The 25,370-nt window shown below is 46.5% G+C and overlaps 1 protein-coding gene across 6 annotated transcripts in view; it reads right to left on the bottom strand.

Moving 5' to 3' along the window:
- LOC147106210 (fatty acyl-CoA reductase 1) overlaps window positions 1-25,370 on the bottom strand; it is a 277,164-nt gene that overhangs the window by 13,599 nt on the left and 238,195 nt on the right. For 5 of the 6 annotated variants that reach the window (XM_086009104.1, XM_086009101.1, XM_086009102.1 and 2 more), the window contains 3 exons: window positions 18,603-18,774; window positions 15,562-15,691; window positions 2,843-2,970 (listed from right to left, as the gene is read on the bottom strand). In XM_086009104.1, the coding sequence (XP_085865230.1) occupies window positions 2,843-2,970; window positions 15,562-15,691; window positions 18,603-18,774 (430 nt within the window). Of the gene's footprint in view, window positions 1-415; window positions 594-2,842; window positions 2,971-15,561; window positions 15,692-18,602; window positions 18,775-25,370 lie in introns of all 6 variants that reach the window. The other variant, XR_015081386.1, reaches the window with a different exon arrangement.

The following is a 25,370-nucleotide window of genomic DNA, read 5'->3' as shown; positions in this document are numbered from 1 at the left end:
CTATATTTCTTGCTAGTTTACTCTCATTCTATTTTCTCCCTTTTTATCAATTTTTTGGTCATCCTTTGCTGGTTTCTAAAGCTCTCCCAATCATCAGGCTCACCACTGTTCTTTGAAACATTATAAGCCTCTTCTTTTAATCTAATACTATCCTTAACTTCTTTAGTTAGCCATGGATGGATCACTTTTCCCGTGGAGTTTTTATTTCTCAATGGAACGTACATTCGTTGAGAATTTTGGAATATTTCTTTAAATGTTTGGCACTGCAGTGCTGGATCTAGTTCTGGGTAATGAAGTGGGGCAAGTGGAGCATGTTTCAATGGGGGAGCATTTGGGTAACAGTGATCATAATATCATCAGGTTTCGAGTAGATATGTAAAAGGACAAAGAACATTCAGGTGTGAAAATACTTAACTGGAGGAGGGCTAATTTCAGTGAGTTGAAGAGGGATCTGGCCCAGGTGGATTGGAATCAAAGATTGACAGGCAAAACAGTAATTGAGCCATGGGAAGCCTTCAAAGAGGAGATATTCGGGTACAGACTAGGCACATTCCCATGAGGGGGAAAGGAAGGGCATCCAAAGCTAGAGCTCCCTGGATGACAAAAGATATAGTGATTAAAAGGAGGCTTATGACAAATGTGAGGTTCATAATACAGTACAGAACCAAGCCGAATACAGAAAGTACAGAGGAGCACTGAAAAAGGAAATAAGAGGGATAAAGCGAGAGTATGAGAATAGATTAGCGGCCAACATAAATTCGAACCCAAAAATCTTTTATAAACATATAAATAGTAAAAGGGTAGTCCGGGGAACAGTGGGGCCGACTATGGACCAAAAAGGAGATGATCTTGTGGAGGCAGAGGACATGGCTGAGGTACTAAATGAGTACTTTGCATCTGTCTTCACGAAGTAAGAGGATGCTGCGAATGTCACTGTAAAGGAGGAGTTAGTAGAAATATTGGATAGGATAAAAATAGATAAAGAGGAGGTACTTAAAAAGTCGGCAGCGCATAAAGTGGAAAAGTCACCCGGTCCGGATGGGATGCATCCTAGTTTGCTGAGCGAAGTAATGGTGGAAATTGTGGAGGCTCTGACCACAATCTTCCAATCCTCACTGGATGTGGGAGTGGTGCCAGAGGACTGGAGGATTGCAAATGTTACACCCCTGTTCAAAAAATGGGAGAGGGATAAACCTGGCAATTACAGGCCAGTCAGTCTAACGTTGGTGGTGGGGAAATTTTACAGACAATAATCTGGGATAAAATTAATTGGCACTTGGAAAAGTATGGGTTAATAAATAAAAGCCAGCATGGATTTGTTAAAGGCAAATCGTGTTTGACTAACTTGATTAAGTTATTTGATTAAGTAACGGAAAGGTTGGATGAGGGTAGTGGGGTTGATGTGTTTATGGACTTTCAAAAGGCATTTGATAAAGTACCACATAATAGGCTTGTTAGCAAAATTGAAGCCCATGGGATTAAAGGGACAGTGGTAGTGTGGATGCAAAATTGGCTAAGGGACAGAAAGCAGAGAGTCGTGGTGAATGGTTGTTTTTCAGACTGGAGGGAAGTGTACAGTGGTGATCTCCATGGGTTGATGTTAGGATAACTGTTTTTTTTGATATATATTAATGACCTGGACTTGGGTATACAGGGCATAATTTCAAAATTTGCAGATGACACAGAACTCAGAAATGTAGTAAACAATGAGGAGGATAGTAATAGACCTCAGGAGGACATATACTGACTGGTGAAATGAGCACACATGGCAGATGACATTTAATGCAGAAAAGTGTGAGAAGAGGCAATATATGTTAAATGGTACAATTTTAAAGAGGTGCAGAAACAGAGACACCTGGGGGTGTATGTACACAAATCTTTGAAGGTGGCAGGCCAAGCTGAGAAGGCTGTTGAAAAAGCATATAGGATCCTTGGCTTTATAAATAGAGGCATAGAATGCAAAAGCAAGGGAGTTATGTTAAACCTTTATAAAACACTGGTTAGGCCCTGGCTAGAGTATTGTGTCCAATTCTGGGCACCACACTTTAGGAAGGATGTCAAGGCCTTAGAGAGGGAGCAGAGGAGATTGACTAGAATGGCACCAGGGATGAGGAACTTCAATTACATGGAGAGCTTAGAGCAGAGAAGGTTAAGAGGAGATTTGCTAGAGGTGTTCAAAATCATTAAGGGTTTTGATAGAGTAAATAAGGAGAAACTATTTCCAGTGGCAGAAAGGTCGGGAACTAGAGACACAGATTTAAGGTAACTGGCAAAAGAACCAGAGGCGACATAAGGAAAAAAAAATGATGCAGCAAGTTATGATGATCTGGAATGCACTGCCTGAAAGGGTGGTGCAAGCAAATTAAATAGCAATCTTCAAAAGGGAATTGGACAAATATTTGAAAGGGAAAAATGTGCAGGTCTATGGGGAAAGGCCATGGTGTGGTACTAATTGACTATCTCTTCCAAAGAGCCAGCATAGGCACAAAAGGTCTGTGTTGTATCATTCGATGATACATTTGCTGTAACATTATATGCCAAGGGGCTAACTACCAGTGAACGAGTGCCTAGGGACACCTATCATCATGTCCTAACATTCCTGTTATTCATGAAAAAAAAACCTCCTGGGCAATCATTTTCCATTAGAAGAAAGCTGAATCCAGCCCAAGTTCTGATTGTTGAACATCTGTATCAAACACCAGAAATTAAAAAGTAGCTGAGATACAGAGGGTGGGGTGGGGAGTTATCATTTATGGTGCTTACTCTAAAAGTTACACTCTCCTTCAATAACAGCTTTGTAAAATGCAAAAGAGAAGCAGCTAGTGAAGATGTTTGCACTCACTTCTTCAGGTGCTGTCTTGCTGCTGGAAGTCCAGACATGTCTTCATTCAGCACATATTTCTTCGTTCCTATACAGTAATTCTCAATGTATTCTGGCCAGTGAAGCTGGCGAACATCAAAATTGAATCCCTGGGGAAAAAAGTATTAAAAGTTGACCTTGCTGTCCTGACTCAGTCCAACATTCATGCAATTCACCTGCTGCAGAAAGCTTGTCCATTCTCAGGCAGGCAATCTCATTCATGGATATCTTTGTCTCCAATTACATTTTGGAACTACACCTCATTTCATAGAACTTCGCATTTAAATATCTTGGAAGGTGGCAGCAGAAAAGCTACAGGGGTTAAGAGAGTAGTGTTTCCATGTAAACTTTTCATTATTACTACACAATACACATGGAAAAGCTACACACTTAATTCTGGAATAAAAACAGAAAATGCTGGAGATACTCAGCAGGTCAGGCAGCATCTAAGATGTTGCCTAACCTGCTGAGTATCTGCAGCATTTTCTGTTTTTATTTCGGATTTCCAGCACCTGCAGTATTTTCTTTTTGTACACTAAATTCTGGTCCTGGGTGAGGAGGTTGGAGGTGTGAACCGTCTGTGAACTGGGTCTGGAAGGGGTAGACTGGGGTGGGTAGAGTGTTGGTGACTGTAGGGAGAGCTGGAGGAGGTCAGTGATAATTGAGGTAGCTTCTGAGGAAGTGATGCTCTGGTCGGTTTGCTGAAAATCTAAATGCCACCTCATTTCTCCCTTTTTTGGATTAAAAATATATCAACCAGAATGCACCAACAATTGCCATGAGGTGGGGACACTATTCGGAAGGAATGCATACAATTCTAAATTCGCTGCCTACAGTCTGACTGGAATGGTCAACTTCTTGGTATTTGTAAAAAAAAAAAAAAATTCTCCTAGTGATAGATTAGCTGCTGGTACTGGGGAAATACATTTCAAATATAAAGAGAAATAATTAATTTCCAAATGACATATTGTAGTTTTCAAAAAGTTGAACAAATGTCCATTCCTTTTTAGATTAATAAATGCAATGTCTATCTTCATTGTAGGCTATAAAATGCACCAAATAAAGTATCAAAAAAATCTTGTGCCTTCAGCTCTGGGTCACTTTTCAGACTTTCATGTACTTAATGTTTTTTCTGTCAATGTAAGTGAAAGAATGTTGCTTATACCTGCAGTTTAAGTTACTTTCAGTGTCATTATTTTTGAGTTGTCAATGTGAGTTGATGTAGTTTTGTGTTCTCTAAATACATTTTTTATTTGAGATTGCATACCTTGGTACTACAATAAACTGGTGGTATTTGTCACAGTTACACTGAAATGTAGTTTTAATATCTAGATATTATCTGAACCACTGATGTAAAACAGCAAGCATGTGGGTGACCCACTGAAGTGGTAACATGTGATGTCACAGAGTGGTGGGACAGAGTTAGATCTCCACTCTACTAAATGTCCAATCTTCTCTCTGTGTTCCCCACTCCCCGCAAGATTTCAGTCTGTTGCAACATTTTCAACTAGCCTTATATGCTCTTTTATATTGAATTTGATCAAGTTTTACTGAGCTTTTGTTGATTCTGCCCCAATTTACAGTTCTTAGCAATATACTACATCCTGCTTGATTGATAACCACCATTCTAGGACTTCAGCATATAATGAAGGCTGACACTTCAATGCCGTACTGAGGTACTGTTGCCTTTCAGATAACATGTTAAACCAAGGCCCCAACCATCTGTAAAAGATCCTATAGTACTATTCAGAGAAGAGCAGGGAGTTCTTCTGATGTCTTGGCCAGCATTCATCCACAATCAATACCATCAAAATAGATTAACTGATCATTTATCTCATTTGCTGTTTGTGGCATCTTCCTGTTTACAAATTGGCTGCCGCATTTGCCTACAAAACAACAGTGAAGACACTTCAAAAGGAATTCATTGATTGTGAAGTGTTTTGCGATGTCCTGAGGATGTGACACTACATATATCGTTTATTTGAAACTTGCTAACAGCAATTCTCGTTTTAACACAACCATTTCTAAAGTCTTGTTTCCCCCCATACTTCTAATTGTGAAGTCTTTGTTTTAAAGCGACTTTATTTATTCCAATTCCCCCTTATATGCAAGTGTGGCGTGCATGAATCGTGATTTAACAAGACTCGTCATGTTTGAACCTGAGGCTTTCATCTCTCAACCTAATTGGGTTTGGTGGTCAATGTGCTTAAGAACTGGTGTGACCTAGTTTCCACACGTTTGCTCGTGTTTAGTGAGTGAGGGAGAAGTGGGAGTCGCATTTCCAGACAGCTCAACAAAAAAAAGCACTGTCTTCTGTTCAGAGTTAAACCAAGACAATGAACAGATATTAACGCAGAAATTATTATTATTTTTTTTAAATTATTTGATCAGGTGGCTATTCAGTTATCAAAGAAACTGGTTGGGTACCTGTCATTTGAGTCCCGAGGTTGCCTGATAACATGCAACTTCAGACTAGGTGGAGCAGTTCTTAAAATGAAGCTTTCCACCCTTGGCGAGGGAATCATTGACACTGCCGGTCTCGCCCTGTTAAAAGGCATCTCCAGTCTGCTGAACATGGGCGATCACTGGAGTGGCACCAATCCAAGGAGACTTGCCCCTCTGGGTCCCATTTTCTCTCTCTGTAATATTTAAAATGCCTCCCTTCAATGCGCTTTAAATTTTTTCTTACACCTCTGTAAAACGCATTGGGATGTTTTTCTACATTAAAAACATTATATAAATGCAAGTTGTTATCTGGATATCTCTGTCCCTCCCAATTCAGTGCTGTGCTCTGGGTCGGCTCACAGCCACATCCTATAATATCACAACAATGGCTGCTGCTGTTCCCATTGCTCCTGTAGTACTAGTACAAATAGGTTTCAACTTCACATTTGCCGTGCATGAAACTGTTAAAATAAGTATTAGCATTTTATTTTTGCCACCTGTTTAAAAAACACTATGGTAAGTTTCAAAGCAAATTCTTTAATCCATAAGTTATTTCCAACTTTTACAGACACAGTAGACACAGTTATGCTGAACCTTTATAAAGCGCTGGTTAGGCCACAACTGGAGTATTGCGTCCAGTTCTGGTTACCACACTTTAGGAAGGATGTGAAGGTCCTTGAGAGGGTGCAGAGGAGATTTACCAGATTGGTTCCGGGGATGGGGGATCTTAGCTACAAGGACAGGTTGGAGAAGCTGGATTTGTTTTCATTAGAGCAAAGGAGGTTGAGGGGTGATTTGATAGAGGTGTACAAGATTATGATGGGTTTGGAAAGGCTAGACGGGGAAAGGCTGTTCCCGCTAGTTGATGGTACAAGGACTAGGGGACACAGATTTAAGGTTTTGGGCAAGAGATACGGGGGGGGGATGTGAGGAAAATCTTTTTTACACAGCGAGTGGTGATGACCTGGAATTCGCTGCCGATGGAAGTGGTGGAAGCGGCGACACGCAATGTTTTCAAGGGTTAGGCACTTGAAGGAAATAAACTTGCAGGGCTACGGGGATAGAGCGAGGGAATGGGACTGACTGGATTGCTCTACAGAGAGCCGGCACGGACTCAATGGGCCAAATGGCCTCCTTCTGTGCCGTTATGACTCTATGACATGGATGTGTTCAAATGATAGACAGCCGAGTATTGAGTTGTTTGTTGGGAATGTAAGTTGCACCATGCCAGGACAGACAGGCTCAATGGACGAGCTGGTGCTTTACTGTCCATTATGGTATCAAGTTCAGTGCCAGTATTGTTCTTCCTAGAAGCTGCCACAATGTTCTTTAAATTTTGCGTAAAGCCTAATTTTCTTTCTTTGTCAAATGAAAATGTGCTCTTCAGAGGGCTCTTCAGTAATGATGGGTACCAGGCACCAGGTATGCTTACATGGTTGGGTGTCAATATCTCCTCACTCGACATCAGATCCATTATTTACAAAGGCCTGCCTCAAGGCACTTCTGCAGCAAAACCAAAGCAGATTTTTTTTATGTGCCTTGCCAAAATACTCTGAATGAATCAACATGTAGAAGTTTAGTACATTGCTCCAAATTCTGCTTTATAACATCTGTCAGTTGAAATATTAGAATATTTTTTGCAGATGTTATGCAGACGGTAGTGGGCATGTGTTAAAAATATATTCCAGCATTCAAAAGGTTAATGGCTCTTCATGCTACTAACACCTGCTGCACTGATTTCCCTTCAATGATGGCCCACTCAGCTGTTCCACCACTGAATGCTTTGCCTGAAAGATCCACTTCATCCAACAACAGCAGTTAGTGAATAATTTACACTGTTGTACCAGTGTTGTTAAGGATTGGCACTTCCCGCAGCTTCTCGGAACTGTGTTTTATAAACACCTCCCTACTAATGCTCTGTACTGCAAGTATGTCTAAATTAACCTCTTAGCCAATTGACAAGTTTGATTCACTTGGTATTGAACGAAGAAAAAAACAGAATAAAATGAATCAACTTCAATATTTGAAATATATAGTTTTTTTTAATTGGTCACAATTGCTTACTTTCCCTGGTATCAAGGTCACCATTACAGAATAGATGGCAATAGATTGGGAGAAGGGGAAGTACAAAGAGACCTGGGTGTTCTTGTGCATCAGTCGCTGAAGGTAAGCATGCAGGTGCAGCAGGCGGTTAAGAAGGCAAATGGTATGTTGGCCTTCGTAGCAAGAGGGTTCGAGTACAGGAACAAGGATGTCTTGCTGCAGTTGGACAGGGCCTTGGTGAGACCACACCTTGAGTATTGTGTGCAGTTTTGGTCGCCTTATCTGAGGAAGGATGTTTTTGCCATGGAAGGAGTGCAGCGAAGATTCACCAGGCTGATACCTGGGATGGCAGGAATGACATATGAGCAGAGATTGTGTCGATTGGGCTTATACTCACTGGAGTTTAGAAGATTAAGAGGGGATCTCATCGAAACCTATAAAATTCTGTCAGGCCTGGACAGACTAGATGCAGGAAGGATGTTCCCGATGACCGGGGAGTCCAGAACCAGGGGTCATAGTCTAAGGATAAGGGGTAAGCCATTTAGGACTGAGATGAGGAGGAATTTCTTCACCCAGAGAGTGGTGAACCTGTGGAATTCTCTGCCACAGAGGGCGGTGGAGGCCAGTTCATTAAATATATTCAAGAAGGAGTTGGATATATTTCTTAAGGCTAAAGGGATCAAGGGATATGGGGAGAAGGCAGGGACAGGGTACTGAATTTGGATGATCAGCCATGATCTCATTGAATGGCGGAGCAGGCTCGAGGGGCCGAATGGCCTACTCCTGCTCCTATCTTCTATGTTTCTAGAACCAGCCCTGGCACCATAGTTTGATGCTTTATTGCAGACTTGCCTTAGTGCTGCTATCTGAAGTACCGCTAGTATTCAGCATCTTGTCAGAGGTGCAGCAGGTTTGATATTATTTAGGGTGGTTACTTTCCTGGGATATTTTTGGCACTCTGGCTAGCAGCATTCTGTTGGCAGTGTGGCAGATTAGACTGTGAGATACATGCTAGTGGGCCCAGTACTCCACTGCAGGTTAGACTGTATGACTGGAGTGCAGGGTGGGCAATTATTTGGGCTGGTGAACCACTTAACAAGTTTTGTTGAGCTGTTGAGGGCTGCACACCAATGTTCCCGTTAAGCTGTGCGGCTGCCTGTCGCGTAGAGATTTGGAGGTCCCACACAGGCCGCTCAGCGGCTTTTAAATTAATTGCTGTGTAATTAGTACAGTAATGAGCAAAATTAAATTGCTCACCAATTGCCTAACGAGCAGAAGGTGTTAAGTTAGTGAATAAATCTGTTAACTAATTTACTAATTATCAGTTAGTATAAATAATCAGTGTTAAATAAATAAATTGGAGATAATTAAAATGCTAATTAGTAAACACAAATCAGTTTTGCATTAATTAGTTAGGGGGTAGTTAATAACTGGTTAACAAGTATCATCATTAGTCACTTATCGTTGGGGGTTGAGCCTGGGCTGGGGGGGGAGGGGAAGGGAGGGGGAGGGGGAGGGGGAGGGAGGGGAAGGGGGGGAGGGGGAGGGGAAGGGGGGGGAGGGGGAGGGGAAGGGGGGGGAGGGGAAGGGGAAGGGGGGGGAGGGGAAGGGGAAGGGGGGGGGAGGGGAAGGGGAAGGGGGGGGGAGGGGAAGGGGAAGGGGGGGGGAGGGGAAGGGGAAGGGGGGGGGAGGGGAAGGGGAAGGGGGGGGGAGGGGAAGGGGAAGGGGGGGGGAGGGGAAGGGGAAGGGGGGGGGAGGGGAAGGGGGGGGAGGGAGGGGAGGCTTTCGACTCCATCTGGCATGACGGTTTACTCCTGAAACTTATCGAAAGTGGGGTAGGAGGAAAACATATGATGTAATTAAATCAATGTATACAAACAACAAATGTGCAGTTAAAATTGGAGACAAACAAACAAAATACTTCCCACAGGGGCGGGGGTGACGCAGGGCTCGCCAATCTCACCGACACTCTTTAATATTTACATAAATGGATTGGCAAAACTACTTGAACAATCTACAGCACCCGGCCTCACCCTATATGAATCCAAGTTAAATTCCTCCTCTATGCAGACGACCTGGTTCTGCTGTCACCTACTAAAGAGGGGCTACAGCAAACCTGACCTGCTGGAGTCGTACTGCCAGACTTGGGCCCTGACAATAAATCCCCAAAAACCAAAGTCCTTGTATTCCAGCAAAGATCCAAACATCAGGGACCCAAAATAAATTTCACAGTAGGAACAACCAAAATTGAACAAACCACTAACTACACATACTTGGGCTTAAAAATCAGTTCTACGGGAAACTTCAAACTGGCTGTGAATGAACTGAAAGAGAAAGCAAGAAGGGCTTTCTATGCCATCAAAAAATCAATCCAAATAGAAATCCCAATTAGCATTTGGCTCAAAATTTTCAAATCAGTAATTGAACCAATTGCACTCTATGGCAGTGAGGTATGGGGACCGCTAACTCAACAAGAATTTGCAAAATGGGACAAACACCCAATTGAGATCCTGCATGCAGAATTCTGTAAAAGTATCCTCCGGACTCAAAGGAAAACAGTAAACAATGCATGCAGGGCGGAACTAGGCCAATATCCATTAATAATCACTATCCAAAAAAGAGCCACCAAATTTTGGAATCACCTACAAATGAGCAATCCCAATGCTATCACTACGACGCCCTGAAATGCCAAGAGCTGACCATAAAGAAGAATACCCTCAGTCAACTAGTCCTGGGACTCAGTGAAGTAACTACTAACAATACTAACAATAACCAGCCCCAGGACAGTGACAGGGTAACACAAAGAATTCGACCCAACACAATCGTCGCTAAGCAAAAGGAAAAATATCTGACATATTGGGCAGAAACAACAAAAACCCAAAGCAAACTCAATTGCTACTTGGCCCTAAACAGACAATACAACATAGCTGATTACCTGACCATGGTAAAGGATAACAAACTGAGAAGAACCTTGACAAGGTACAGACTTAGCGAACATAGCCTAGCGATCGAAAAAGGCAGACACAGGCAGACCAGGCTGCCAAGAGAGGACAGGATATGCTCTCACTGCAGTCAGGGAGTGGTGGAGACAGAGATGCACTTCCTCACAGCTTGTGGAAAATATCAGGGCATCAGGGAGAATTTCTACCAAAATTCTCACAAATATGCCCTGATTTCAGAAATCTGAATGACAACCAAAAACTCCCATTCCTACTGGGAGAGAGAGAAGCTGTATAACACTGGCGGCACACTATGTTACAGCTTGCCATGAACAGAGGGACAACCAGTAAACTAAGAAAAGAATATATATAAACAATGCGAATGTATATTTATACACTCAGGGATATACCTGTTTATACACTGTATGAATAGAACTGCGTTTATGTGCTAAACCATAAATGTATTTTGATGCTTTGGCAACATAAGATGTAACTTATCATGCAATAAAGCGATTTGAATTGTGAATTGTGAATTGGGAGGGGGAGGAGGGGAGGGGAGAGGGGAGGGGAGGAGGGGAGGGGGAGGGGGAGAGGGAGGGGAGAGGGGAGGGGAGGAGGGGAGGGGAGAGGGGAGAGGGGAGGGGGAGGAGGGAGGAGGGGAGGGGGGAGGAGGGGAGAGGGGAGGGAGGAGGGGAGAGGGGGGGAGGAGGGGAGGGGAGGAGGGGAGGGGGAGGGGAGGAGAGGAGGGGGGAGGGGGGGAGGAGAGGAGGGGGGGAGGGGGGGAGGAGAGGAGGGGGGGAGGGGGGAGGAGAGGAGGGGGGGAGGGGGGGAGGAGAGGAGGGGGGGAGGGGGGGAGGAGAGGAGGGGGGGAGGGGGGGAGGAGAGGAGGGGGGAGGGGGGGGAGGGGGGGGAGGAGAGGAGGGGGGAGGAGAGGAGGGGGGGGAGGAGAGGAGGGAGGGGGGGAGGAGAGGAGGGGGGGGAGGAGGGAGGGAGGGGGGGGGAGGAGAGGGGGAGGAGAGGAGGGAGGAGAGGAGGGAGGGGGAGAGGAGGGGAGGGGAGAGGAGGGGAGGGGGAGAGGAGAGGAGGGGGGAGGAGAGGGGGAGGAGAGGAGGGAGGGGGGGAGGAGAGGAGGGGGGAGGAGAGGAGGGAGGGGGAGAGGAGGGAGGGGGGGAGGAGAGGAGGGGAGGGGGGAGGAGAGGAGGGAGGGGGGGAGGAGAGGAGGGGGAGGAGAGGAGGGGGGGAGGAGAGGAGGGAGGGGGAGGAGGAGGGAGGGGAGGGGGGGGAGGAGAGGAGGGGGGGAGGAGAGGAGGGAGGGGGGGAGGAGAGGAGGGGGGAGGAGAGGAGGGAGGGGAGAGGAGGGAGGGGGGGAGGAGAGGAGGGAGGGGGGGAGGAGGGAGGGGGGAGGAGAGGAGGGAGGGGGAGAGGAGGGAGGGGGAGAGGAGGGAGGGGGGGAGGAGAGGAGGAGGGGGGAGGAGAGAGGAGGGGGGAGGAGAGGAGGGAGGGGGGAGGAGAGGAGGGAGGGGGGGAGGAGAGGAGGGGGGGAGGAGAGGAGGGAGGGGGGGGAGGGGGGAGGAGGGGGGGGGAGGAGGGAGGGGGAGAGGAGGGGAGGAGGGAGGGGAGAGGAGGGGAGGAGGGAGGGGAGAGGAGGGGAGGAGGGAGGGGGGAGAGGAGGGAGGAGGGAGGGGGGAGGAGGGGGAGAGGAGGGAGGGAGGGGGAAGAGGAGGGAGGGGGGAGAGGAGGGAGGGGGAGAGGAGGGAGGGGGGAGAGGAGGGAGGGAGCAGAGGAGGGAGGGGGGAGGAGGGGAGGGGGGAGAGGAGGGAGGGAGAAGAGGAGGGAGGGGGGAGAGGAGGGGGGAGGAGAGGAGGGAGAGGGGGAGAGGGGGGGGAGGAGAGGAGGGAGGGAGGGGGGAGGAGAGGAGGGAGGGAGGGGGAGGAGAGGAGGGAGGGAGGGGGGGAGGAGAGGAGGGAGGGGGGAGGAGAGGAGGGGGGGGGAGGAGAGGAGGGAGGAGGGGGGGAGGAGAGGAGGGAGGGAGGGGGGAGAGAGGAGGGAGGGAGGGGGGGAGGAGAGGAGGGGGGGGGAGGAGAGGAGGAAGAGGAGGGGGGGAGGAGAGGAGGGAGGGGGGAGAGGAGGGGGGGAGGAGAGGAGGGAGGGAGGGGGGAGAGGAGGAGGGAGGGGGGAGAGGAGGGAGGGAGGGGGGAGAGGAGGGAGGGAGGGAGGGGGAGAGGAGGGAGGGAGGGAGGGAGGGAGGGGGGAGAGGAGGGAGGGAGGAGAGGATGGAGGGGGGAGAGGAGGGGGAGGAGAGGAGGGAGGGAGGGGGGGAGGAGGGAGGGAGGGGGGGAGGAGAGGAGGGAGGGAGGGGAGGAGAGGAGGGAGGGGGGGGGAGGAGAGGAGGGAGGGAGGGGGGGGAGGAGAGGAGGGAGGGAGGGGGGAGGAGAGGAGGGAGGGAGGGGGGAGGAGAGGAGGGAGGGAGGGGGGGAGGAGAGGAGGGAGGGAGGGGGGAGGAGAGAGGGGAGGGAGGGGGGAGGAGAGGAGGGAGGGAGGGGGGGAGGAGAGGAGGGGGGAGGAGAGGAGGGAGGGAGGGGGGGAGGAGAGGAGGGAGGGGGGGGAGGAGAGGAGGGAGGGAGGGGGGAGGAGAGGAGGGAGGGAGGGGGGGAGAGGAGGGAGGGAGGGGGGGAGGAGAGGAGAGGAGGGAGGGGGGGAGGAGAGGAGGGAGGGGGGGAGGAGAGGGGGAGGGGGGGAGGAGAGGGGAGGGGGGAGGAGAGGAGGGAGGGGGGGAGGAGAGGAGGGGGGGAGGAGAGGAGGGAGGGAGAGGAGGGAGGGAGGGGGGGGAGAGGAGGGGGAGGGGGGGAGGAGGAGGAGGAGGGGGGGGAGGAGAGGGGGTGGGGAGAGGAGGGAGGGAGGGGGGAGGAGAGGAGGGGGGAGGAGAGGAGGGAGGAGGGGGGGAGGAGAGGAGGGAGGGAGGGGGGGAGGAGGAGGGGAGGGAGGGGGGGAGGAGAGGAGGGAGGGAGGGGGGGAGGAGAGGAGGGAGGGAGGGGGGGGAGGGTAGAGGAGGGAGGGAGGGGGAGGAGAGGAGGGAGGGAGGGGGGGAGAGGAGGGAGGAGGGGGGGAGGAGGAGGAGGGAGGGGGGGAGTGAGGGAGGGGGGGAGGAGTGGAGGGAGGGAGGGTGGGGGGAGGAGAGGAGGGGGGGAGGGAGGAGGGGGGAGGAGAAGAGGAGGGGGAGGAGAGGAGGGAGGGGGGAGGAGAGGAGGGAGGGGGGGAGGAGAGGAGGGAGGGGGGGAGGAGAGGAGGGAGGGGGGAGGAGAGGAGGGAGGGGGGTGGAGAGGAGGGGGGGAGGAAGAGGGGAGGGAGGGGGAGGAGGAGGAGGGGGGGAGGAGGAGGAGGGGGGGAGGAGGAGGAGGAGGGTGGAGGAGAAGGAGGGGGGAGGAGGGGAGGAGTGGGAGGAGAAGGGAGGGGGAGGAGAGGGGGAGGAGGGGGGGAGGAGGAGGGGGAGGAGGAGAAGGGGAGGTAGGGAGGGGGGGAGGCCTGGCCTGGGCTGGGGGGAGGGGGAGGAGGGCTGCGCCCCTCCCCGCTCTCCATCGGTTTAGGGGCCACACTTACGTCAGTAATTGGCCCTCACCCAGGGAGCCATAGCCCACTCCGCAACTCCTAGCCACCTTCTGTCCACTTTAGCTGCTGGTCTCCGTATATTTGCCTCCCGTCTCAAAACCCATTGCTATGTTGACTCCTCCTGCTGTCACGGAGACAATGACCCGCCTCCTGACATTATGTGGGACAGTGTCAGGCTAGGGATCAGTTGCGGCGCATGTTCGGCCTCAAAGTTAGGCCTTGGCGGGCCAGACAGAATCCATTGGCGGGCCGGTGGCCGTATTTTGCCCGCCACTGCTGTAGTGTGTGCCCTTTTGAGCTAGTGCGTGCACTTGTATTGTTACATTGTCCGCATGTCCGATACGAGACTCCCAAAACAAGCGCTCTACTCGGAGCTCTGGCACGGCAAGAGAGCCCCAGGTGGGCAGAGGAAACACTTCAAGGACACCCTCAAAGCCTCCTTGAGAAAGTGTAACATCCCCACCGACATTTGGGAATCCCTGGCCCAAGACCGCACAAAGTGGAGGAGAAGCATCCGGGAAGGCGCCGAACACCTCGAGTCTCTTCGCCGGGAACAAACGGAAGCCAAGCGCAGGCAGCGCAAGGAGCGCACGTCAACCCAAGCACCCCACCCACCGGCTGCCCCACCTGTGACAGAGACTGTAGGTCCTGCATTGGACTCCTCAGTCACCTGAGAACTCATTTTTAATGTGGAAGCAAGTCATCCTCGGTTCCGAGGGACTGTCTAAGAAGAAGATTGTTACTGTACTGAAGATACAGCATGGTGCAGTGTATAAATGTAATACATATCCTGCTATAATGGCCCACGACAGAATGTAACGTGAACTTGATTTTTTTTCCCATTTTGATTTCCCATGCAGTAGATAACATTGGCTGGGTAAAATCACCACAAGTTGCTAACACATTGCAAGTGTAGTCGATGGAGTGGCCTTCAGTTTTTTCCGCCTGTCACCTCAGGGATGTGGTTCTCACATGAAGGCAGCAGTTTCATGACTTGAAAATGCCAGATTTATACATGAATTTCAGCATCCACGGCAACAATAAACAAGGTGATTACACTCCTCACAAAGCCCCGTTAAATTGAGTAGCAGCACTCCATGGAAGACATAACAGATTGGAATGTGTGACTAGTGCTCACCCTCCTGCATAGTGCTGCTATTTGGGGTACTCGCAGCATGGACTGGTGCTCACCCTCCTGCATAGTGCTGCTATTTGGGGTACTCGCAGCATGGACTGGTGCTCACCCTCCTGCGTAGTGTTGCTATTTGGGGTACTCGCAGCATGGACTGGTGCTCACCCTCCTGCGTAGTGCTGCTATTTGGGGTACTCGCAGCATGGACTGGTGCTCACCCTCCTGCATAGTGCTGCTATTTGGGGTACTCGCAGCATGGACTGGTGCTCACCCTCCTGCAGAGTGCTGCTATTTGGGGTACTCGCAGCATGGACTGGTGCTCACCCTCCTGCATAGAGCTGCTATTTGGGGTACTCGCAGCATGGACTGGTGCTCACCCTCCTGCATAGTGCTGCTATTTGGGGTACTCGCAGCATGGACTGGTGCTCACCCTCCTGCATAGAGCTGCTATTTGGGGTACTCGCAGCATGGACTGGTGCTCACCCTCCTGCATAGTGCTGCTATTTGAGGTACTCGCAGCATAGACTGGTGCTTACCCTCTTATCCTCAAGGCTCAGTTGATTCATCAGCATATTCATGTTGTCTGAACTCCATTCCCAGGACTTGCTGCTGAAGTACTCCAGCAGCATCATGGATTTGTGAAGTCTGTTGAAGATCTTCATCATTCTGCAATTGCATGTACAATTAAGTAGAGCCTTGTGTTCAGTTACTCAATTCTTACATCTGTAATTATTCGTTAAAGAGTTGCTCTGATTAGAAAGCTCATTTCATTGAATTGATTGCAGTTCACTCATACAGTTGAGAGTTCAGCATTTTAAACAATTGATAGTTTTACATCCGAGTTATTTCACCATTTGCAGATTCTGTAATTATATATTAATTTCAGTTCATGGGGGGAGGCGAGCGTTTCATTGAAAACTCATTGGCCCGTAATTTCCGATGGGAGGCTTCCTGCATGTGGATGTCTCCTATCGGAAAAAAATCTATGAACTTACCCGAGGGCTCCCGAGCTGCGTACGCTTCCGCTCCTGGGCCTCTCCAAACTCAAAATGCACAGGGCCCACGTATCCCAGAGGCGCAGGCAGTTCGCAAGCGTCCCTGGGTTCACGTGGGCCAGGCCAGCCAATAGCAGAAGGGAATCTCCCTTCATACACTTGACAGATAGACCTGTCAAATATATAAATGGAGATTACCCACAAAACACAGTAAAACATTAAATACATTTTTTTAAATCATGTTTTTAAAATGAGTTATAATTACAATAAATTAAATATTTTAAATAAAAATTTAATTTTTTGAAAAAATTATTTTTTACGGGGCTAAAAATAAACTTACCTTTTTTAAAAGTATTTTAAAATTATAAATGAATGAAATTAAAAAAAATTTTTTTTTCAACTCTCATGCTGGTAAAAGCAGGCCTTACGCCTGCTTTTACCAGGCATAAGATTTCTAAGGGTTTTCTGCGGGCGGAGGTTCTCCAGAAAGCGGAACTATCCACCCGCAGAGGCCCTTCTCCAGGGCAGGTGTCCGATCTGTCAAGAGGATTCTAGACAGATCAGAAATGCCGGTTTTCCGGCATTTCCGATGTCCCTACGGGTGTTTACACAGCTCTTACACACTCGTATACATTGGAATATACAGACCATTTTCAGCATCTGAAGTGCCTTTATTCCTGTAGGTTGCATTGTGATAGGGTTTTTTAAATGTTAAAGGTGTCATAGCCTATGTCACACACCATAGAGCTATTTTATAAAGAAAAGTATATCATCTTGTGATTGACAATCCAGTCACCAGATTCCCACAACTTGTTCAAATTGTTTTCTGATTTTTTTTCTAATTTCTAATGTCTAAAATAAGTGTTTAAACAAAATTCAAAAAAATTACATACAATAATGATTAAATGTATTCACTGAATTGTTTTGTGTCATTAAATATCTTCAGTAAAGTTTTTACTTGAAGGCCTTAGTCTCTTTCAAAAGCCTAGGTTTGGACTTGATATTTTTACCCAGAGCTGTGACTTCATGAGCTGAATCTTAGCATATATAGTGCACTTAATTTCCCATCATTACTGTTCAGTTATATTGGTGGAATATTCTAGTAGTTTCAAAACTATTAAAAAAATTAATGGACAAATTGCAAAATCTTTTCAGATAAAGTTTATTTTTTTTTTTTAAAAGCTGTGTGTGTGTACATGTGCATGTGAAAAAAACAGATGTAGCTTTTATTTCCCGTCTATAAACTTCAGTAAATGCATTAAGCTAAGAGAAAGTTATTTCCTGCTTGTAATTGAGTTCTTTTTCAAAAAAATGGTTAAAGTTTGAAGCAAACAGCCTTTAATTATCTCACCTGATTATCACTGTTATGCTGACAGAATATACAAGCATTCTATGTATTAACAACGGTCAAACACAGAAACAGAGAGCATGGGAGATCCACTAGTGCAGTGGTTCTCAACCTGGGGACCGCGAGACGGTTTCAAGGGGTCTGCCAAAAATGTGTAGAGAAAAAAATTTGATGTGATAATAGACTAACCAGAATCAGAGTCGGGACAAGTGGCAGCCGAGATGTCTTGTCAATCAAGGGATGCCGTCCAATGGGACTGAATCAGAGCCGGGGTCTCTCTGTGTTCACATAGGTATTGGTTGAAGTGTGGAGAGAGAGAGAGAGAAAACCAGCATGCACGTGAGGCAGCGTTGGCGGTTGGTGCTTGGACGTAGCATGTGGGTGGAGACCCCAGAGGGAATGAGGGGGGCAGGGCGAGGAGATAAGACGCTGAGTCTTTGCCCGGTGAACAGCACTGAGAATCGGTGCCAGAGAGAGAGAGGGGCCATGACTTAAAGCTTCATCTCTTGTTTTCACAGTGACATGATTATGTGTGTCAAATCAGTTGCCAAAATTCTCCGTGTGTCCATGTTTGCTTTGCACTTTTGATTTCTCCTCAGTTCCACCCCGTGCATGCGATTTCACTCTCCCCCGCACCACCACCCCACCCCCCCACCGGCAACACACTCCCCGCCCTCTTTGATTTTCTTTATTTTTTTTCACTTGCGTTATGTCTTGATAATTTCATGGGGCTTCTATTATCATGCCGCACAAATTGCAGCTTCTCACGGTTGTGGCATTTGTGATCGTGATGTTGTTCCCGGAGAACGAGATCCAGAAGCTGCAGGAATCTCGGGGGGAAAACTGGGTAGGTCAGTACATGGTTAGAGTTTGTGGGATTAAAATCCCATTCTGCACCCAGAGCTTTGTAGCAATGTAGACTGGAACCTGGCAATTTAATTTTATATGTATCTATTATATATTTAAAAACTCATTTCCGAATCCCAAACCATATGCATACATATATCAATAAGAAGATATGATCCTGTTAAAGCAGCATTGTCTTTGTTACGGAGAGGGGGAAGATATGGAACAACAAAGTTTCAATTTTGCTATGCACTGATGCCTTTTCAATTGTAACACTAACTTCCATGTTTGTAGAAAAACAATTTGCTAAATACCTTAATAAAGAGAGAGCCTTTTCAATACAGAGAGGTCCCACCACATTAGAACAAAATTGCAAGGGTCTACTTACCGTGGTTTTTGCCCTGTTAGCCTCAGGTAAAGATCGTAAAGCAAAGCAGGGGCTTTGTGACTGACAGCAATCCAGTACTGATTAATCAAGTAGTTCGACGTAATATTTGCATTGGGTCTTCTAAAGGCCTGGTCCAAGGGGTTCCTCTTAAATGTGGAAATGACATGGTACTCTAGGAAGAGGAGGCAGAGATTCAATTATTTTTGCCGTAGCTTGCTTCATTAAATAACTCTTTGCCAGGTGATAAAAGGCTTGGCTTCCATTCAGGGGGAAATTCAGTTTTCAGGGGCGTGTGTACTTGTCCACTAGAACTCTGGTGAGCATGGTGTCCCACAGAAATGCTGTTTATTCACTCATATAAACATATTAAAAGGTAGATCTGTTTAGCACAGACCATAAACTGGGAAGAATACTTATATAAATGATAGATAACAGATAGATTCTGTAGGGAACTTCACAACCTCACAATGTTTGAAATGGAGAATTTTAAATACACTAGACCCACTCACCTTATCATAACTCCTTCTGGTACACCATCATCTCTGAGATGGATAAGTCACATTGTTTATGGCTTTATCTTTAAAGATCCAATATTTAAAACAAACACCTCAGCCCTGAAATTCTGGGAATTCCCCCTTGAACCACCTGTTTCTGTGAAAAAGCCTCAATTTAAAAAAATTTCATAATTTTGTCTTCTCAAACACAGTCAGGCATGGAGAATCGCATGCCGGTAAGGAAGCCCACACGATTTTCTGTCTTTTAATTTAAATGAATGGAAAATCAGTCCATTACAAGTGATCCTTTCCGCCTCGTTTTTCTCTGTGCGTTCTGTCCAGGCAATAAAGCCCCTCGAAGTTTACTCAGAATTAAGAAAAATTCTGTACAGCTTGTCACAGTTCTGTCAATTTCTGTAGCACTATTCACTGATAGAAAATCATTCAGATGTTAAATGACAAATTATGCTGTGTGATAGAAAGCTGAAAGGCAGACATGATATTACTTCCACACATCTTAACTAAGCAGTTATTATATTCCTCTCCGGTCTTGCAGAACGTGTTAATAATCCTGCAGTTTTGGGTTAATACCTTAGGCACCAATCTTCAAAATACAATATTGATTGACAAACAGTGATATACTAATCAAATCAACTGAAACTTGTTTAGGAAAATAAATAGTAAATCCAGTGTTTATTGGAATGGAATTTAGCATCCATTAAACTAAGTACTGTAGTCATAGGCCAATTATTGTTTGTTAATATTCTCCAGGGATTTTATTACTATTACTGAGAAACCTAACTGATGGGCTAAGCCTGATGAAACAGATCATCACCAAGAATGAAAAAAGCAAGGGAGAAGGGAGTGTCTAGTCCAGATGGCCATTCCCAAGGTAAGAGAGGCTATTTGCCCCATCTTAGTTCGTCCATCTAGAGAGATCCTAATGGCCCCCCACCCTCTTAAATGATTCCATGGGTTTTTGCCTCCACTATTCTATCTGAAAGTTTATTCTACATGTTAAGCATTCTTTGCATGAAGAAGAATTTCCTGATATCAGTCTTAAAATTACATTTTACTAGTTTGCATCTGTGTTCACTTCTACTTCCACAGTTTTATTTTAAGGAATATTCCAGGTTAACTTTTTCTATACACTTAACAATCTTATATAAGATCATCCCTCAGATGTCTCATTTCCAGGGTGACAAGCCCCAGTCTATCCAGTCTTTCCTCATAACTCAGACCCCAGACAGCGGGGATCAGTTTTGTGGCTCTTCTCCACACTTCCTCCAGCACTTTAATGTCTCTCTTGTTTTTTGGCGACCAGAACTGGACACAATATTCATGGTGTGGTCTGACCATCACCACTATACATTGTCTCCTCAATTATATTCTACTGGTTTGGCTGCATAGTTCAACATCCTAATAGCTTTGTTGATTGATGCTCCACATTGTTTGCATATGTTTACCAAGTAAATCTACTAAGGCTCCTAGATCTATTTCAACTTCAATCTTAACTATTTCAGCACCATTCATGGAGTATGTGTGTCAGTTATTCCTCTTTCCTATGTGTAGCACTTTACAGTTATCTGCATCAAATTTAATCTGCCGGTGTCCTGCCAACTTGCATATTTTTTCTAACTCGTTCTGTCATTTCTAAGCCGCCTCGGCCAATTCCATTGCCCCATCTAGCTTGGTATCATCTGCAAATTTGACCACTTTGCATTGACCTTCTGAATCCAGGTAGTTTCCTTGATCACCATGTGCCAACTCCACCACATGCATTACGATAGAGGAAAAACTGGGCACAAATTTGAAAAAAAAGTGAATCTTCTCAATTTTTTTCATTTCCCATCTCCAGTTCTGCAATTTACAGATTTTTTCAAAAAAAATCTTCCCCGCTTTGGCAGCCTGAGACACCATGGCCATGCTACACTAGGCCTGCATCTGAAGCCAGACTCTCCCTCCCCTTCAAGAAAACTCCCAGTGGAGGTTGGGGAGCCCATCTGAAAAATGGAAATGCCAATAAGGCCATACAATCGGCTACGGTCAGTGGAGCATCATTTCAGCAGGTGAAAGTTCCGTCCTACCAGAGATGCATTGGGACTAGGGTTCCCAACACTTCCAGAATGACCGGGAGTTTCCTGGAATTAGAGGTTCCTCCCCAAGTGCTGCCTCCAGCAGCCCAGGAGATCAGCAAATTAAATTTCCCACCTTGACAAAATATGCGACCAAGTAACGTGTTCTCAGGATTCTGCCAATGCTGCACTGGAATACCTGTATGGGAGTGTATTAGAGTAACTCAGGGTTTTTAAAAAATTCATTCACAGGATGTGGGCGTCGCTGGCAAGACTAGCATTTTTTGCCCATCCCTAATTGCCCTTGAGAAGGTGGTGGTGAGCCGCATTCTTGAATCGCTGCAGTCCGTGTGGTGAAGTTACTCTCACAGTGCTGTTAGGGAGGGAGTTCCAGGATTTTGATGCACGGACTGCTTCATTACCTGAGGAATTGTGAATGGAACTGAACACTGCAATTATCAGTGAACATCCCCATTTCTAATCCATTGATGAAGCAGCTGAAGATGGTTGGGCCTAGGACACTGCCCTGAGGGACTCCTGCAGCAATGTCCTGGGACTGAGATGATTGGCCTCCAACAACCACAACCATCTTCCTTTGTGCTAGGTATGACTCCAGCCAGTGGAGAGTTTTCCCCCTGATTCCCATTGCCTTCAATTTTACTAGGGCTCCTTGTTGCCACACTTGGTCAAGTGCTGCCTTGATGTCAAGGGCAGTCACTCTCACCTCACCTCTGGAATTCAGCTCTTTTGTCCATGTTTGGACCAAGGCTGTAATGAGGTCTGGCGGAACCCAAAATTAGCATCAGTGAGCAGGCTATTGGTGACTAAGTGCCACTTGATAGCACTTTGACAACCCCTTCCATTATTTTGCTGATGATTGAGAGTAGACTGATGGGGCGGTAATTGGCTGGATTGGAGTTGTCCTGCTTTTTGTGGACAGGACATACCAATTTTCCACTTTGTTGGGTACATAAGAACATAAGAAGTAGGAGCAGGAGTAGGCCATATGGCCCCTCGGGCCTGCTCCGCCATTCAATAGGATCATGGCTGATCCGAACCTAGACTCACGTCCACTTCCCTGCCCGCTCCCCGTAACCCCTAATTCCCTTATCTGCTAGGAAACTGTCTATCTCCGTTTTAAATCTATTTAATGTTGCAGCTTCCACAGCTCCCTGGGGTAGCAAATTCCATAGATTTACTACCCTCTGAGTAAAGAAGTTTCTCCTCATCTCAGTTTTGAAAGGGCAGCCCCTTATTCTAAGATTATGCCCCCTAGTTCTAGTCTCACCCATCAGTGGAAACATCCTCACCGCATCCACCCGATCAATCCCCCTCACAATATGTTTCGATAAGATCGCCTCTCATTCTTCTGAACTCCAATGAGTAGAGGCCCAACCTACTCAACCTTTCCTCATACGTCAACCCCCCTCATCTCCGGAATCAAGAGTGAACCTTCTCTGAACCGCCTCGAGAGCAAGTATATCTTTTAAATATGGAAACCAAAACTGCACGCAGTATTCCAGGTGTGGCCTCACCAATACCCTGTATAACTGCAGCAAGACTTCCCTGTTTTTATACTCCATCCCCCTTGCAATAAAAGCCAAGATTCCATTGGCCTTCCTAATCACCTGCTGCACCTGCATACTAACTTTTTGTGTTTCATGCACCAGGACCCCCAGATCCCTTTGTACTGTAGCACTTTGCAGTTTCTCTCCATTTAGATAATAACTTGCTCTTTGATTTTTTCTGCCAAAGTGCATAACCTCACACTTTCCAATATTATATTCCATCTGCCAAATCTCTGCCCACTCACTTAGCCTGTCTATGTCCTTTTGCAGGTTTTTTATGACCTCCTCACTCACTGCTTTCCCTCCCATCTTTGTATTGTCGGCAAACTTGGATATGTTGCACTCGGTCCCTTCCTCCAAATCGTTAATATGGATTGTAAAGAGTTGGGGTCCCAGCACTGACCCCTGCGGAACACCACTAGTTACCGATTGCCAGCCTGAGAATGAACCATTTATCCCAACTCTTTGTTTTCTGTTAGATAGCCAATCTTCCACCCATGCCACTATATTACCTCCAATCCCGTGATTTTTTATCTTGATCAGTAATCTTTTGTGTGGCACCTTGTCAAATGCCTTTTGGAAGTCCAAATACACTATATCCACTGGTTCCCCTTTATCCACCCTGTATGTTACGTCCTCAAAGAATTCGAGCAAATTTGTCAAACATGACTTCCCCTTCATAAAACCATGCTGACTCTGTCCTATTAAATTATGTTTATCCAAATGCTCTGTTACTGTTTCCTTAATAATGGACTCCAACATTTTACCAACCACAGATGTTAGGCTAACTGGTCTATAGTTTCCAGCTTTTTGTCTACTTCCCTTCTTAAATAAGGGTGTTACATTAGCAGTTTTCCAATCTGCCGGGACCTTTCCTGAGTCCAGGGAGTTTTGGAAAATTACCACCAATGCATCCGCAATCCCTACCGCTACTTCTCTCAAGACCCTAGGATGTAGGCCATCAGGTCTGGGGGATTTATCCGCCTTAAGTCCCATTATTTTACCGAGTACCACCTCCTTAGTGATTTTAATTGTGTTTAGCTCCTCCCCCCTCATTGCCCCCTGTTTGTCCAGTGTTGGGATATTTTTGTGTCCTCTACTTTAAAGACTGATACAAAATATTTGTTCAGCGTCTTTGCCATCTCCATGTTCCCCACCACTAGTTTCCCGGTCTCATCCTCTAAGGGACCAACGTTCACTTTAGCCACCCTTTTTCTTTTTATATAGCTGTAGAAACTCTTGCTATCTGTTTTTATATTTTCTGCTAGTTTACTTTCATAATCTATCTTCCCTTTCTTAATTAATCTTTTAGTTATTGTTTGCTGGCTTTTAAATGCTTCCCAATCTTCTATCCTCCCACTAGATTTGGCTACTTTATATGCCCTTGTTTTCAGTCGGATACTATCCTTTTTTACTTTACTAAGCCATGGATGGCTGTCTTTTCTTTTACTCCCCTTTTTCCTCAGTGGAATATATTTTTCTTGAGAGATGTGAAATATCTCCTTGAATGTAGACCACTGCTCTTGTACCGTCTTACACTTTAATCTGTTTTCCCAGTCCACCTTAGTCAATTCTACTCTCATACCTTCATAGTCTCCTTTATTTAAGCTCAGTACACTGGTTTGAGATCCAACTCTCTCACCCTCAAACTGAATTTGGAATTCAACCATATTATGGTCACTCATTCCAAGGGGATCCTTTACTAGGACATTTTTTATTAATCCTGTCTCATTACACAGGACCAGATCTAAGATTGCCTGCCCCCTGGTTGGTTCAGTTACATACTGCTCAAGGAACCCGTCCCTAATATACTCTATGAACTCTTCCTCAAGGTTGCCATGCCCACTTTGATTAGTCCAGTCAATATGAAAGTTAAAATCCCCCATGATTATAGCTGTTCCCTTATTACAAGCTCCAACTATTTCCTGATTTATACTCTGACCAACAGAGTTGCAACTGTTAGGAGGCCTATAGACTACGCCCACTAGTGACTTTTTCCCCTTATTATTCCTTATTATCTCCACCCAAACTGTTTCACTATCCTGATCCATTGACCCAATATCATTTCTGACTATTGCAGTGATTCCATCCTTGATTAACATAGCTACCCCACCTCCCTTTCCTTCCTGTCTGTCCTTCCTAATTGTCAAATACCCTTGTATGTTTAGTTCCCAGTCATGATCATCTTGCAGCCATGTTTCCGTAATGGCCACCAGATCATAACCATGTGTAGTTATTTGTACCATCAACTCGTCTATTTTGTTATGAATGCTGCGTGCATTCAGATAAAGAACTTTGAAATATGTTTTCTGACAATTTATTCCTGCTTTTACCCCTTTTACTACTTTACCTTTATCTTTATACATTCTGTCCCTTCCTGACACGCTCTGGTTTTTAGTTCCCCCACTGCTACCTTGCTCTATTGCCTTCTCCGCTGTCATTTTTATTTTTCGCTCTCTTAAAACCTCCCCCCAACTAATTAGTTTAAAGCCCTCTCTATAGCCCTAGTTAGTCGATTCGCCAGGATTCTAGTCCCAGCACTGGCCAAGTGATGTCCGTCCCAACGGAACAGCTCTCTCCTGTCCCAGTACTGATGCCAGTGTCCCAAGAAGCAAAACCCATTTCTCCCAC

Source organism: Somniosus microcephalus, chromosome 16 (genome assembly GCF_052327205.1).
Source record: "Somniosus microcephalus isolate GS21.2 chromosome 16, FLI_Smic_1.0, whole genome shotgun sequence".
NCBI lineage: Eukaryota > Metazoa > Chordata > Chondrichthyes > Squaliformes > Somniosidae > Somniosus > Somniosus microcephalus.
This window is presented reverse-complemented; position numbering and strand designations above follow the sequence as displayed.